We start from the raw sequence: 17,108 nt of genomic DNA, 5'->3' as shown, positions 1-17,108 counted from the left end.
TACTATTAAGCAGTATTCAGGGATTAGTGGAAATAAATTTATTGAGTATGTGTTGAGATTGTACTCTTTCTGAATGTTGGGAAGAAAACCAACAGACTTCTAAATTAAAAAAAGAAAAATACAGCTTATTGCTAAGAATAGACAAAACTGAGAGGTCCAACATTTTTTTTGGTGCATCGGTACATCTTATTCATACACTACAGCTCTTTCTTTTCATAGAATGCTAAATCAGAAATGTGCTCAGTTTTATATTTCTTAATACTGGCATAATTCCAACAAATGTTCTTTCTTCTATGTCAGAATAGAGCTTTCTGATGAAAAATAGGATACTAAATAAGGAAGGAGCCATTAGCTTAATATGACAAAGTAACTTCTGTGTTTTGGCAAAATATAAGCAATTAATGTGTGAATATTTTACTTGCTGAGTCCATTCAGACTTTTAATATCTGTAATGTCCAGGCAGAGTATTATAGTTCGACCATGTCAAAGGTTAAAAAAAAAAAAAAAAATCATGCAGACTATGGCAGCTATGAGTGAAATATTTTCTTTATATATATAAATGATATACTACTTTAGTATAAAATATTGTCTGTCTCCTACTTAGTATATCATTTATATGTATATCATTTACATAGTTTCTTAAAATGGAGTTTAGGTATGAAACTTTTTTTCTTTTTTAGAATATACTTCATTTAGATGATTTGTTTTGGCCTCATTTTTGCATGTAGAGAAACCAAATCAGGTTCAAAGATATACTACCATATCCTAGTAATAAATACTTGGACAATTGAATGAATTTTCAGCCTGGGCACATAACAACAACAATAACAGAGTTCTATTCAAGAATCAGGGAGCTCTGGTAGCATAGTGCCTAAGGCACTTGACTGCTAACCAGAAGGCTGGCGGTTCAAACCCACCAGCCACTCCTCAGAAGGAAGGTTGGGCAATCCTACTTCTGTAGTGATGTTGTTGTTGTTGTTGTTATGTGCCGTCGAGTAGTGATACTGCCTTGGAAACCCAAGGAGGGGTCGCTATGAGTCGGGGCTGACTCGACGGCATATAACAACAACAACAACATTCAAGAATCATAGAATATTAGAACTGGAAAGGACGCCAATGATCTTTTACTCTAATAATTTTTGATATTAAAAATCAGCATTCATTTTAAAAAGTACCACAGACTAGGCTCCATCCCCAGAGATTCTGATGTAATTAATCTGGGCACTGGACTTTGTTATATTTTCAAACTTCCTCAAGTAATCCCAATGTAAAGTCAGGATTGGAAATTATTGGACTGGAAGTTTTTGGTATTCTTTCTAGTTCTAATTTTCTTTGACTCTTGAATAGAACTCTATAGTCCCCACCACCACATTTCTGATACTCGAAGGCATAAAGTAACTTGTTCATCATTTTATAATCAATTAGGTAGAGTTGTAATTAGAACTTTACTTTTTGATTACCACTTCAGTGTTTTGATTTTCTTAAGGCCTGGAAAACCTCTATTTCATTTAACTTATACCAAGGATACAACTTGTATATAAATAGCTTGTTGTTGTTGTTGTTGTTGTTATGTGCTGTTGAGTCGGATCTGACTCATAGTGACCCCTCCTTGGATTTCCGAGGAGGTATCACTACGGAAGTAGATCACCCAACCTTCCTTCCGAGGAGATAAATAGCTTAGGGTCTACATAAACTGGCTTCTGGCAGTGGGGGGCTTGGGTTAAAGCTCACTGGAAGTCACCTTTTAAAATCATACAGTGGATTCAACAAAATCAGGCGAATCACCAAAAAAGAAGTCTACATCCTAAGACTAGTGATATTTTGCACATTTCAAGTTCTCTCCATTCTTGTACGATGTTAAGAAGAAAGAAATTGTATTCAAGTGCAATTTCTGTATCTTAACCCACTTTATTCTGTTTTTCAGAGAAACATGTTTGTGGAGCTCTCCCGTCTCCTCAGTCTGCTAAACCCTTCTGGGCAGTGGTGGCGGTTGCTGGAGGCCTGGCTTTCTATAGCTTGTTAATAACAGTGGCTTTTTGTGCTTGCTGGGTAAGAGAAGCAGAACTGCATTTACGTAACTTTTCTAATACACATATAAACCAGAACATATTCCAGAATTTTGCCTCTGTGATTTATTTTCTATATAAATGCGAATATTATTATTTTCTTTATCCTGATTAAGTTTGAGTATGTTCTTTCTTTAGCCTGTCCAATTTTATCAGGAATAAAAATCTAATGTAAGTTCTATTTTCCAAAAGGCACTGATTAGTGCCAGCAAGATAAGAAGCTGAATGGACAATTTAGGGTAGCAGAAATTAGGGGCAGTTACCTTTCTTTTTCCCATTTCTTTTTGTTATATGATTATAACACATAAGACAGTATTATATTTGTTATGTGCCATCCAGTTGTCTCCGACTCATAGTGACTACTCCTTGGGTTTCCAAGGCAGTATTTCTGCAGAAGTAGATTGCCCAACCTTCCTTCTGAGGAGTGGCTAGTGGATTTGAACAGTCAACCTTCTGGTTAGCAGTCAAGTGCCTAAGGCACTATGCCACCAGAACTCCTACACACACACACACACACACACTCACTCACACACACATACACACATGGATCTAGGTAATTTAGGACCCTAAGCAACTGCAGTCAATGAACAAATTTGGTTCAGAGTCCAAAATCATGAGAAATTTGGCTACTGAAATTCAAATCTACCAGAGAAACTAGGTCTGTTGATCTGAGTCATATTTTTTTCTTCTTTGAAGCAGTTGAATTGTGTGAGGCCAAGAATGGTGTTGTCATTATGAAACTATTATGGCAGTTGGACTTTTCTGAATTCTTACCACCAAATTGAAGTTTACAACTTTTTCAAATGTTCATGTAGTAAACTTGCTGTATTATTCTTCACCTTCTCATTGTTGAATTTTTGGCCTGGGTTTGAACAATCTCAATTAACATCTCTATTGTTAAGGGACCTGCTTAGCAAATATCATTCCCTGACTCAGAAACTTTCTGTTCTTATGTACACAATGTTGTGTGGAACATCTCGTACTTAGCCTCTATTTATTCTAGATTTTTGTTTCTGGAAGTTATTTGTATGTATGAGTCATTTTTTTCAACTAGATTGTATACTTCTTAAGATTAAAGATCTGCCTCTCTTGATATTCTCCATCCATCTGGTATTAAGTGCATTTAGTACTTAATGAATGCTTATTGAATTGAGGAGTGTAATGACCCCATAGAGGCCAAACTAATGACTTAAATGTATGTACCCGAAATGTGTGCATCTTTAAGGCATGCTCCATAGGTTTAACTTATCCACACATGTATCAAAAGTCACACAAATAGACTCAAAATATACAGACAGGGCAACGTTTTGTTCTGTTCTGCATAAGGCCCCATGAGTCGGAGACAACTCAACAGCAACTAACAATACAAATGATATGTAGAGTCAATGAGTTCAGGAAGCCATGCCACGTGAAGCATCCTATTTCCGGTAGTCTGAATGCCGAAGAGCAGCCCTGGATTCACAGTTGTGCTCGTCCATCACCCAGCCTTGGATCCTTCTGAACTGCTGTTAATCCCTTACCAAAGTCTGCCCCTCAGTTGTTCCCCACATGCTCCTCCCAGTTCAGAAAACCCTAAGGAGCAGACAGACATTTGTCAGGCTGCCTGTTGCCTAATCTATACCTTCTGCAACGTAGGGAACAGAGTGGCTGCTTGTTCCTGAAAATTCTTTCTAATAACTATCATCTTAGGAATTTGCCTGGCTTGCCTTCTGCAAGTTGCCCCACTCTGTGGGGGCTTTGGTGTGGTAAAAAAAAATCACTTAAGTTCTGTCTTTCCTGTTGGTTGAGTCCCTTCATCTTTCTGAATCTTGGTTCTTTATTCAAGATACCTGCCAGCTATGACCCTCTTTGGTGTTTGTCAATGATGTGACAATTTAGAATTCTTAGTTCTTGATGTTTGTTAGTCCCTCGCCATTGGCTTTTGGGTCTGCTGTATGACTTTTCAATCTTTTTGTTGGGAATCTTGACTTTCTAACTTAAAGATGAGGTTCAATGGGTACCCTTCCAGGAAATTTTGCTGACCTACATCAAAGTGATTTTCTAGCTTAACAGGAAATAGTTTTGCAAACTATTTTAACTTTCAATGGACAGAAAAGTACTGCTAATCATTTAAAAATGATTGTAAATATACATTAGAATATCAATTATTATAATGAGGAACAAATTTGCCAAATGACTTGAATCACCCAAAGGAATGAATGCAGTTTTTCACTTTCAATGACTTTAGACAGTTCACTTTCAACTTGGAAACACTGTAAACTTGAGAAGAATTGGACACTATGAGTTTTTCCTTTTTCTTTTCTTTATTTTTGGAGGGGGACAGTACTGCTAATTCCTAGTGAGGTTCATCTTGCTCTATCTTAGGAAAACTCAATTCCTTGTGAATTGGGAAGTCCCAGTACCTGGCATGTCTTATCATCTGTGGCCTTTTGTAGTCTGTTAGGCTCTCCAATAAGAGCTAACCCTTTTATTTGTTTGCTAAAGATATGTGGCTTCAGGGCCACTCTCCCTTTCCCTCCCCACTCCAGCTGGTATGGTACCCACTTGTTCCATCTGAACAGCAGGAGGACACAGGGCAACATAAGAAAATTCACTTAAAGACACAGTCTTTAAGAACCTGCTGGATTTAAAGGCAGATATTACCTCTAAGACACTATTCACACTTCCCACATTGTGGCCTATAGTGGGGAAGACCATGTTTTTAAAAAGTCTCTTTTAGAATAGGAAAGAGAACAGGTTATCCAGCTCCGTTGAATGAATGGAACATTGAGTGAGAGGACAGGTGCTTGCCTGTGGCAGGCTGGCAGAGGGCGATTCTTTATTAACTCAAATGTCAGCAGCAGGCCAAGGATTGGGGTAGAATCTGCAGCTGCTGCCGGAAGCCTACTCAGCCTGGCACTACCTACGGCAGCACATGACAGGCCCTCAGGAAGTTCCAGAAAACAGCAACTTACATGGAGGCACCCTGCAGAACTGCCACAAATAGGATCTCAGAAAAGTATCCAGGCTAAAGCACCAGAGTTTATCTGGTCATTAATGGCATGGCTGCCTGGCTAAGCAAGGAAAAGATCAGTCCGTGGTGAAAAGTTTGTGTTATTCTATGAAACATAGATATGTTTTGATTTCATACTCTTTTCTTGGGGAGTGTGAATAGTCAGGAGAGTTCATTCATTTATAGAAAGGATGTAGAAGCAAGACTTTTGAAGAACAACTTTACTTGCCCATTTGGTTTCCATGACTACCTCTATGTGAATGAATTCCCCAAATATGTGTTCAATGATATCTTCCCTTCTTAGTTCCAGGTAGATAACTCACCCACCATTTCAAATCCCAAATAACCAAAGATTTTTTTTATCATTTTGTTTTATAATTGTTTCTTCTGCTGTCTTACTTTATGTTTATGGATGGTATACCATCCTTCCAGTCACCAAGGCTGAAATCATCAATCATCTTTGGATATTAGAGTTGAGCAAGGAGGAGTCAAGCAGACCAACACTATTCATTCCAATTTGGTAATATATTTTGTATGCTTGCTAACTTTTCTTTTCTTTTCTTGATGGGTCTCCATAGACCAGGATTTCTTCATCTTGGCACTATTCATAATTTGAGTTAGGTAATTCTTTGGTCTTGGGAGGCTACTCTGTACATTATAAAATGTTCAACAGCATTCCTGGTTGCTGTCTAGTAGGTGCCAGTAACATCCCTATCAGGGGTGGCAACTCAAAATATCTTCAGACATTGTCATATGTCCTCTGGCGAGTGTGTGTGTGTGTGTGGGGGGGGTCGACACACAAAATCACCCCTAGTTGAGGATCACTGACGTAGACCCATTTTTTCCCCACCTGCTTTCTCTCTTCCCTTCAGTCACTCTTGTACATAACTGCCAGATTAATCTTCGCAAATTGATCATCTTATCATGTTGTCTTTATTGGTACCAGTGTGTTTGAAGTAACTCAAGTAAATTATTACTAATAGGAAAATTAAAAAGTTTTTGAATGACTTTTAAGAAAGTACAAATTAATTTGTATCTAAGATTATTCCTGTAATAATGTTGCTGCCAGTCACTTAAATCTAATAATAGTAATATTGATATGAATAATAGTAATACTTCTTCCTTGGTATTTAAGAGGCCATATCACCTTAGAATTTTTGTGTCTTGGTACTTCCCTTGAAATTTCTTCTAAACCTCTCTACATTTTTAAGCCTTTCTCTATACCATACCACCTTATTCTCAAGAGTTGATGTCAAATCCTAATTTAACAAGATCATCATGATCATTAGCTATGATATCCTTCTCTGAATGAGTCATCTCAAGTTAGACATTTTCTGTCTCCAACTTTGTTAATTCTGTCTTTTTCAATTAGAATACTGATTTTGCTATTTCTGCTTGTTGCAATCCTATCCATCCCTCAAAGTCTAGCTCCAAAGCATCCTGGCTGTGGCATGGAAATGGTGGAAAGAAGCAAGAGTAAAAAAGCAGGGGTCCAATTGAAAGGCTACTGAAGTAGCTCCATTGAGAGACGGTGATAGTTTAGAAATAGGATAGTTGTGGTAGAGTTGTAGAGAGGTAGATGCATTTCAGGGACATTTAGGTAAAATCAACAGGATTTGGTAAAAGGGGATGAAGGAGCTGGAGCTTTCAAGCATGAGGGTCAGGTTTCTAGCTTGAGCAACTGTATAGATATTAGTGTCATTCACTGAGATGGGAAACAGGGGAAGACCTTGAGTTTAGTTTTGGGTATTTTGAGTTTGAAGTGCCTTTGAAGTCTAGTCCAGAGATACAGATTCAGGTAAATAGGTAGTAATTGAAGTTGTGAATGTGGATAAGATTGCCTAGAGTGAGTAGAGGAGAAGTCCTAGGACCTAGCTACGAGGAATTCTGACAATGAGTGCTAATTAGAGAAGGATGAGTTTAAAGAAGTAGTGGTCAAAGAGGTAGGATGAAATCAGGATGGTGCGGTGTCACAGATGGCAAATGGGAAGAGCATTTTGAAAAGGTAGGAATAATCAGTAATATAGAATTCTGCCCAGAGCTCAGGAAGATGAGGACTGTAAACATGCCAGTTGGGTTTAGTAACATAAAGGTCATCTTTTTTTTGTTGCCTTTAACTCTTTGTTCCTTCCTGTTTCTTTCATTGTTCTGACCATTTTCCATTGCTTTTGACCCTTTCTTGTATATTGCCTTTCTCATTCCACCCCCCCTTTTTTTTAGCACTTACTCATGTCCTTTGACAAAGAAGATATGAGGGGCTTGGGTAAGAATGCATGGAAATAAGGCTTGTGCTGAAGTCATTTGCTTATTTATTTATTCAGGTATTCATTTCACTCATGTGCAGTGTAACTTTATGTGCCATGCCCATGTGCCTGGAAATAGGCTTATATATATATATAAAATTTTGAACCGAGAAATCAAGATAGTTTCTATTTTTAGAATTTTTATGCATCTTTTGACAAAAGTATAAATTTTACCACATTGGTCTAGAAAGGATGTTCCTAACCCCCAGTCAAAGCTATGCTGAGATTCATGGTGAGTTTAATTCTTGCTCCACGTTCAGTGTTACCTGTACTTTCCTCAGCCCTGGTAAAAATTCATACTGAGAGAGGTGAGCTTGAAGAACAGGGATGAGTAACATTATTGTCTTTAGAAAAATACATACACATTAGGGAATAGGAACCCAATTAGTTGTCCCAAATTGTAAATCCCTGTTAGTTTGGACTCCACTGCTATGAATTAATGATCAGTATAGACTCTGTGGGCAAAAGGTCTTCTTTGATTAATTATGGAAAATAACTTGTTAAGCAAATGACTAATGTAAAAAAATTGCAGTGATGATTCTTGACCTATTAAAGGAGCAAGGGTCTTCAAATATATTACATTACAACAGCAGATATATTAATTAGATATAGTAACATACAACAACAAACACTGGATATATATTTTTGTAATTTGGGTCAAATGACTGCATTGAGAGTAACATGAGTGAATTTCTCTAAAATATTTCCTTTGATTCAGATTTTTAAAGTTAATTTAGAACGTTGTTATTGTTAGGTGCCATCATATTGGCTGCAACTCGTACAACTCTATGGACAACAGAACGAAACCCTGCCAGTCCTACTCCAGCCTCACAATCCTTCCTATGCTTGAGCCCATCATTGCAGCCATGGTGTCAATCAATCTTGTTGAGGGTCTTCCCCTTTTTTTGCTGACCCTCTACTTTACCAGTGATACACTTCTCCAGGGACTGGTCCATTCTGACAACATGACCAAAGTTGGTGAGATGGAGTCTGTCCATTCTCACTTCTAAGGAACATTCAGGCTGCACTTCTGGACAAATTTTCTTCGTTCTTCTGGCAGTCTATGGTGTTTTCAGTATTCTTCGCCAACACCATAATTCAATGCCATCAACTCTTCTTTGAGCTTCCTTATTTATTCCAGCTTTCACATGGATATGAGGTGATTGAAAATACCATGGTTTGGGTTGGGTGCACCTTAGTCTTCAAAGTGACATTAACTGGTCTTCCTAGTTAGTGACCAATTTTTTCAGTAGTGGATGACCCTGTCCTTCTTCCTAGTCTGTCTTAGCCTGGAAGTTCTACTGAAACCTGTCCACCATGGGTGGCCCTGCTGTATTTGAAATACCAGTGGCGTGGCTTCCAGCCTATTGCAACATGCAAGCCACCACAGTACAACCGGACAAACAACTGACAGACAAGTGGTGGTAATTTAGAATAACCCAAATTAATTGAGTTGCATTAGTCATTATCCAAGTTCAAGGTGTTCAAATAATGATGGTATTCAGTTTCATTTAATAGCTGATGTTCTAAATAGTTACTACCAAAGTAGGCTTTTAATTTTAATTTTTGTTCATCTTAGGACAACTCCCAACACACCTCCCTCTATGTCCCCAACTTCCTCCACCTTGACAATTTTCTTTTTGGCAGATGAGGCATAAGAGGAACAGGATCCTTCAGAGCGACTACATGAACACAACTCCCCGGAGGCCCGGACCCACCCGCAAACACTACCAGCCTTATGCTCCAGCACGTGACTTTGCGGCCTACCGCTCCTGACACAGACGCCTATCCAGATGTGAGCCGGCTGCTGCCTCTTCATCTGCTGAACACCACTGATCTGGATAGGAAAAGACTGCCTCTGTCTTCAGCCGGCCATCTCGGGCCCCTGTTAGGCCACCAATGCCAATTTTCTTGGGCCTCTGACTAGAATAAATATCAAGATGATTTTGATATTCTGAAAAGAAGTTAAACAAAATTACTGTGGCAGGTTAAATCTTGTGGTACCATGACCCAAACTCAAACCTAGCATGTATTTATTGACTTGACTGAGAAAATAAGGTAGAAAACAAGATGTGAGTGGATTCTGTTGTCTTGAAATCTGCTTACAAGCTGTTGGTTGAGCCCCATTCCATTCTCACTTACCTGCACATCTCAGTCAAGCAAAGTGTGGTGACTAGAAACTTTCTAAAGAGGACAGGCTAGAAAATCATCCTGTTCCCAGTTGTTATCAAGTCAATTCTGACTCATGGGACTTCATGAGTGTCAGAGCAGAAGTGTGCTCCAATCAGTGGCTGATTTTTCAGAAGTAGTTCACCAGATCTTTCTTCCAAGGTGCCTCTGGGTGGACTTGAACTGCCAACCTTTGGGTTAGTAGCAACGTGAGCCTGTGATCCATTTGTACCATCCAGGGCCTCCTAGAAAATGATCCTTGTTGGTTAAATGGGTGTGCAGGGAGCGAGTGTGTTAGAGTGAGGAGGGTAGGGAGATAATGAGACTTAAAATGTTTTTAAACCACTTAAACACTGTCTCGGTTACATTGTGGGGATTGTAATCAATGTCATGAATTAAAACATATATGAACCATTGAATGGAAAACCAATTTGCTCTGTAAACTTTCACCGAAATCACAATAAAAAGTTAATTTAAAAAAAGTCTCTCATTCACGATATGAGCCACTTAGCTCCTATTTAATGTTATTTCCCTTCTAGTTTAGAAAGATGTGAATTTTGTCACAACAAAAAGTTAATTAAAAAAAGAAAAGTCTCTCATTCACGGTATGAGCCACTTTGTTCCCGTTAATGTTGTTTTCCTTCTAGTTTAGAAAGATGTGGACTTTGTCATTGATGAATTCTGACCATATTTAGTCATACTAACCAATACAATCCCCTCAAAGCAATGCTAGGCAAACAGACATGTTCTCCTACTCCCTGTGATAGAGATTCTGTTTCATTTTCACAATGTTGTTTAAAAAGAATAAAGTAGTCCTCCACACTGAGAAAGAGCGTGTGTCAGGAAATAAAGTCACTTATGTTAAAATTATTTGAATAAATTAATGGATTATTTGTTTAGCAGCTCATTTCAGTCAAATGCTATGGTGAATTTTCTTGTCCATGTGTTTCAGGTTTTAACAGTTGTTCTCTTTAAATGTTTGAGTGGAAATCTAAAGTAGGATGCTGAAAAGGCATCTGTTGAGGCAGGGGTGATACTGTGAAAAAGAGATGTTAGCATTCATCAGGCTGTGGGGGAGGAACCCCAAGAAGCTTCTTCTGAAGGAAGCAGAATCGAAGGGAATGACGAGATTCTTGCCACGTGCTGAGGGGCTGGCCGGCAGCAGGCAGAAGCTGTCGGGAAGGCAGCAGGCAGAGGAGCACTGGTGAGAAGTCCTTTAGAGAAATTGTACGTAGTTCAGGGCTCAGAGCTTCAGAACTCTGTGGGCTCAGCTGCCTGTTTACCCTAGCCATGGAAAAGTATTTGGGGCTTCTGTCACCTCTAATGGGACAGTATCAAAGTTCTCAAGAGACCGTCCAAGGCCTGATCCTGGAATGGCCATGAATAATTTTCGGTCTGTGGTAACTGGAGCATGTCAGGAAAACCTTTAAGAATGGACTGTCCTGCTTTCTTCCCAGCTTGTTCAGTGCTTTCATTTATTATGTTAGAGGAACGTAGGGTTTTTTAGAGGAAGGTAGAACTATTTCAATGAGCTCTGGTGGTGTAGGGCCTAAGGCATTTGACTGCTAACCAGAAGGCTGGCAATTCAAACCCACCAGCCACTCCTCAGAAGGAAGGTTGGGCAATCTACTTCTGTAGTGATACTACCTTGGAAACCCAAGGAGGGGTCGCTATGAGTCAGATCCGACTTGACGGCAGTGAGTTTGGTTTTTTTTTTTTGTTTAGAGCTACTTCAAGGTCCAGGTCTGCCTTTTGCTAGTTGAATGGCCTCAGTCAATTCACTGCTTGTCTAAGACTGTTTCTTCAGGTACAAAACATAGGTAATGACCAGAAATATCTGTTCCTATATTGTACACTCCACTGGGCCTGATTCAAGCCTGCTTTTTCTCTGTTTGTCTCTGCCACTTAGAACTCTGCCTGGCATATAAATGTTAGCTTTCATTATTATCTTATAGATAAATTATGCATAAAGCAGCCAGTGACCTAAGAAGAGAAGGAATATTGTAATACAAATTTAAACCTACTACCCAGAGATGAGGTGCTATAAAAATTGATAACCTCTAAAATTCTATTTGTTCCTTTTTCTTGGAATATTTTTACATGTAATGAAATGTAGGGCACCCTCCCCCCAATTTTATGTGTATGAAGGAGCTCTGGTGGCTCAGTGCTTAAGGCATTTGACTGCTAACCAGAGGTTTGGCGGTTCAAACCCACAGGCCACTCCGAGGAAGGAGGATAGGGAAATATATTTCCATAAAGATTTACTGCCTCAGAAACCCAGTGGGGGCTGCTGAGTTGGAATTGACTTGATGGCAGTGGATTTGTTTGTGCTTTTGATTTTATGTATATAAAGGAAATTGTGTGTGTGTGTGTGTGTGTGTGTATTAATATGGGGAGAAAGGGAAGGGTAAGTGTCTTACAATTCCAGACAGAGAATATTGTACTTTGATTGATTTTTAAATGGACTCCCATTCCATTCATTTAATTAATCCACAAAATGTTAAACTTAACAATACTTGGTTCATGAAAGACTGCTAAATTTACACTGGGTCATGTGTCACATTGCCAGCCTCTTGGCATACAGAAATCTTCAATCCAAGTTATACAATTGTATTTTAAAATGACAGAGCTGGAGTGTTTTAGAAAAGACAATAGCAAAAAATAAAAATGGAAAGATTTGATCTTTGGTAATAAGTGATTTTATTTTATGACTGGAAAAGGAGATTCACTAAAGATGAATCACACTTGAGATTTTTCTTACTCACTCTGAACAGGACCAAAGTAGAAATGTTATATAAGGAAATCCATTTTCACTATTAGTATGAACCAAGAAATGGTTTTAAAAAGGTGGTTGGAGCAATGTCTTTACAGTTTCAGATAAGGTATTTATGAAGAAAACAATGTTATTTTTTTGCTACTATGGAAAGACTGTTATAATTAATAATAACCCTATAATTTTTGAGTATAAGCATACATATTTTCGGCTGAATATGTCAATTTAAAGACACAAAGTTTACATTATGTTCTGTGTACTCAGTAATAAAATTATTCAACTACCATGAGTGTGTTTTAAAATTTGTGCTTTAATACTGTTTTTCAGAGCAGATATGCTTTATTTTGGCAGTGAATTTAGAGATAACTTGCTATTTTAAAGAAGTATAGGATATGTCTTGGAAGGAAGGTTGGGCAGTCTACTTCGCTAGTGATACAGCCTCGGAAACCCAAGGAGGGGTCGCTATGAGTCAGGTCTGACTCCACGGCACATAATAACAACAACGTAGGATATGTCTGTTTCAAAAAAGTATAGGATATGTCTGATTCAAAATGGCCCAAACTGGTCCATTTCAGCTCACGAATGCCTAGGATATCAATCTTTATACGTTCCATTTCATTTTTGACAACTTTCAATTTTCCTAGATTCATACTTCATACATTCTATGTTTCGATTATCAATGGATGTTTGCAGCTGTTTCTCCTTCATTTGAGTCATGCCACATCAGCACATGGAGGTCCTGAGAGATTTACTTTATCCATATCATTAAAGTTGATTGTACTCTGATGTGGCAGCTCTTTCCCAGTCCTATTTTGAGTACCTTCTGACCCAAAGGGCTGGTCTTCCAGCACTGCGTTAGACAGCATAATGATAAATGGAGGAAAGACTGAAGTTGTCAAAGACTTCCCATTGCTTGGTTCTACAATAGTCGCCAATGGAAGCAGCAGTCAGGACATAAGACGACGTATGTTGTTGTTGTTGTTATGTGCTTTCCAGTCGGACCCGACTCATAGCGACCCCTCCTTGGGTTTCAAAGGCGGTATCACTACAAAAGTAGATTGCCCAACCTTCCTTCCGAGGAGTGGCTGACAGGTTTGAATTTCCAGGCTTCTGGTTAGCAGTCAAGTGCCTTAGGCACTACGCCCCCAGAACTCCCAGATGACGTACAGCACTGGGCAAATCGGTTGCAAAGGACTTCTTTCAAGTGTGGAAGAGCAAAAATGTCTCTTTGAGGACTAAGGTGTGCCTGACACAAGCCTTGATATTTTCGATTGCCTCATATGCATGTGAGAGCCGGACAATGAACAAGGAAGACTGAAGAAGAGTCAATGCTTTTGAGCTGTGGTGTTGGCGAAGAATGCTGAAAGTACTATGGACTGCTAAAAGAACTAAGAGGTCTGTCCTGGAGGAAGTGCAGCCAGAATGCTCCTTGGAGGTGAGAATGGTCAGACTTCCTCTTGTATACTTTGGTCATGTTGTCAGAAGGGACCATTTCCTGGAGAAGGATGTAATGCTCGGTAAGGTGGAGGGTGGACAAAAGAGGGGAAGGCCCTCAACGAGGTGGATTGACACGGTGGCAGCGGCAATGGGCTCAAGTATAGCAAGGATCATGGAGCTGGCTCAGGACCTGGCGGTGTTTCGTTCTGCTTTGCATAGGGTCACTATGAGTCCGAGATGACTCGACAGCACCTAACAACAACAACATAGGGTAAATTCCTTTGTCCAGTTTTTAGTAGGATTGGGAATGCTCTTCCTTCTAGTTTTATCAGTTCCTTTATCAGTTTTTCTCTTTGCTATCTCTCACACATGTTGCCAAGTATAGGGGGAAAACATCAACAACAACAGATTTTGGTGTTAGAAATCACAGGTTAAAAAAATCCAGACTTTTAAAAAAAATTTTATTGTGATTTGGGTGAAAGTTTACAGAGCAAATTTATTTTCCATACAGCAGTTCATACACATTTTGTCTCCTGACATTGACTGAAATGCCCCACAAAGTAACAGCTCTCTTCCCACTTCCTCCCCTTTGTTACCTCTTCCCTATGTCCTTCCTTCCTATGCACTCTCACCACCCCCAACTCTCTCACTATGCATACACTACCCTTCTGTTCTCCAATGATTGATTGCTCCAAGTAGTGCATCTACTTGATGTAAATTTTCAGCCCATATTCCTGTTTATTATTTGGCTAGAAGTCACAGGAGTGAATTCAATTCTAGACCAGAAGGGTAGCTAGGGGCTATAGTCTCAGGGGTCTCACCAGGCTCTATCAGAAAAATCCAGACTTTCAAATATGAGTTTCACTTCAGCTAAGGCTTATTTCTGGTGATAGTTTATTTGCTTGGCTCCAGTTACAATTTCTCACCAGACCAATGGTTTATCTCTCTAAGATGTTAGGCTGGACTTACCTAAGTATTCCATGTGATGTGAATATTTTCTGAGAGAGATCCACATGCAGCCTTGACCCCATCAACCCCTTGAGCTAACCAACTAAGCCACCAGTTATCACGACTATTTGGATGGGAGTGTTGATGAGCAAGTGGGTGCTTGATCCCTCATCCCAGCCTTTTGCACTGTTGGATGTGAACTGTGACAGGACAAGGGATTGATCTCAGAGTGTAAAATTCAGCTACATGTTGGAGGTTGGTAATAGTGTCAATAATGGACCTGCTATAGATCTTGTGCCAACCCTGGCCAAAGTCAGTGGTATGGACTTTCTAAAGAACTTGGGCAGAATGAGTCTTTGACATCTGCAAGGACATTCAAGGCTCAGGATTTTTTTTTTTTTTTCTCTCTCTCGTAAGGATATACTTGCTTTTCTGATATATTCCTCCTGAAACAGGACAAGTATGTTCCCACCTGGGCCTTTACACGTACTCTTTCCTCCGCCTGGAGTGTTCTTCCCCAGATATCTACATGGCTTGCTTCCTTACCTGCTCAAGTCTCTGCTCAAACAATGCCTTGTACCTTAGTTAAAGTCCCTTTTATCGCACACTTCTTATCTTCTTTCTTTGCTTCCCCCTCCCTCATAGCATTTTCACTATCCATTACCTAGATGTTTTACTTACTTATTTGATTGTTTTTTGTCTCCCCAACTGGAAAGCTATGTGAGGGAAGGGACTTTGCTTTGTTTATTGCTATATCCCCAGTGTCTAGAATGGTGCCTGGCCAAAAACCCACAACCCACTGTCATGGAGTCAATTTCGACTAATAGCAACCCTATAGGACAGAGTAGAACTGTCCCATACGGTTTCCAAGGCAGTAAATCTTTACAGAAGTAGACTGCCTCATCATTCTCCTGCAGAACAGCTGGTGAGTTTGAACTACTAACCTGTTGGTTAGCAGCTGATTGTTTTAACCTCTGTGTCACCAGAACTCCTCAGAATAGTGCCTAGCACATAATAAATATTTATTGACTGACTGAGTGAATTTCATCTAATCTTATGAGTAAGGGAACAGGTATGAGTAAACAGCCCGTCTGAATGTTCTAATCATACACTGAAAAGGAGAGAAGCTGTTTTGTTTCCCACTTTTCTATTTGTAAGGCAAACATTTATTTCACGTGGAAAACAGGAGGTAAAACATATATACAGCCAAGCCTAGTGAAAGAAAATATGATGGATATATATTCACTTACATTTTAGAAATTAGTGTGTATTGAGGAAAATCAAACTATTAAAAAGAATCATCTTAAAAAGTCATACTATAAAAGGCACTCAAAATAAATAAATAAATAAATATAAAAAACTCACTGTTATTGAGTGGATTCCAACTCATAGCGACTCACACTGGGTTTCCAAGGTGGTAAATCTTTACAGAAGTAGATTGCCCAGTCTTCCTTCTGTGGAGTGGCTGATGGGTTTGAACCGCCAACCTTCTGGTTAGCAGTCAAATGCTTTCGGCACTACACCACCAGAGCTCCTTAAAATAAGACACAGAATAAATTGATTTCCCATTAAAAACCCCAAATTCCCTCTGAAGGGAGTATTGACTATCCTGTAAATGTGTCTTTAGCCTAAGATTTCTGAAATGTTGCCTTTGTTTGTGATCATGGACCTTCCCTGTTGCTGAGCTGCTGCTCTTTCTAAGACAGTGATTTTACCCCCAACAAATTCTCTAAACGCTTTGGCTTTGATTGAAAAAGAGATCAAAGATGGACTGCTAAAGACTGAAAATCTCAGCTTCTTTACCTGTCATGGTCACATCATGTTGTTGTTATGTGCCGTTGAGTCAGACCCAACTCACAGCGACCCCTCCTTGGGTTTCCGAAGAGGTATCACTATGGAAGTAGATTGTCCAAACTTCCTTCAGAGAAGTGGCTGGTGGATTTGAACTACCAGCCTTCTAAGGTAGCAGTCAAGTGCTTTAGGCACTATGCTACCAGAGCTCCTGCTCACATTATAACTGAGCATTCTAATAGCTTGGGATACTTTAAAAATAAAAATAAAGGCAACAAACAAACTAACAAAACTTGTGACGTTTGGAGCAGGTTGAAAGTCTGAATCAGATTTATATTAACCATTGCATGTGTGCTCTCACACATGCACAAACACAAATACCCTATCATTTTGTAGGTAGGAAAAGACCCTTGAACAACAGACCCAAGAGTAGGCCTGGTAATTGACGTAGCAGCCCATTTCCTTTACTGCAAATTGCACTGTATAGGAGCTCTGGTAGCATACTGCCTAAGGCACTTGACTGCTAACCAGAAGGCTGGTGGTTCAAACCCACCAGCCACTCCTCGGAAGGAAGGTTGGGCAATGTACTTCCCTGGTGATACCACCTTGGAAACCCAAGGAGGGGTCGC

At 39.4% G+C, this 17,108-nt stretch overlaps 1 protein-coding gene across 1 annotated transcript in view; it reads left to right on the top strand.

Annotated features, from left to right (window-relative positions):
- The window catches only part of CD28 (CD28 molecule), a 38,901-nt gene extending 29,764 nt beyond the window's left edge, over positions 1-9,137 (top strand). Inside the window, 2 exon segments of the mRNA XM_007936012.2 lie at positions 1,925-2,049; positions 9,009-9,137. Of these exon segments, the coding sequence (XP_007934203.2) occupies positions 1,925-2,049; positions 9,009-9,137 (254 nt within the window).
- The last annotated feature ends 7,971 nt before the right edge of the window (positions 9,138-17,108 follow it).

Source organism: Orycteropus afer, unplaced genomic scaffold (genome assembly GCF_000298275.1).
Source record: "Orycteropus afer afer isolate SDZICR_OR568_19922 unplaced genomic scaffold, OryAfe1.0 scaffold00002, whole genome shotgun sequence".
Taxonomy (NCBI): domain Eukaryota; kingdom Metazoa; phylum Chordata; class Mammalia; order Tubulidentata; family Orycteropodidae; genus Orycteropus; species Orycteropus afer.
Note: the sequence above shows the minus strand (reverse complement) of the source record. Positions and strands in the feature narration are given on the sequence as shown.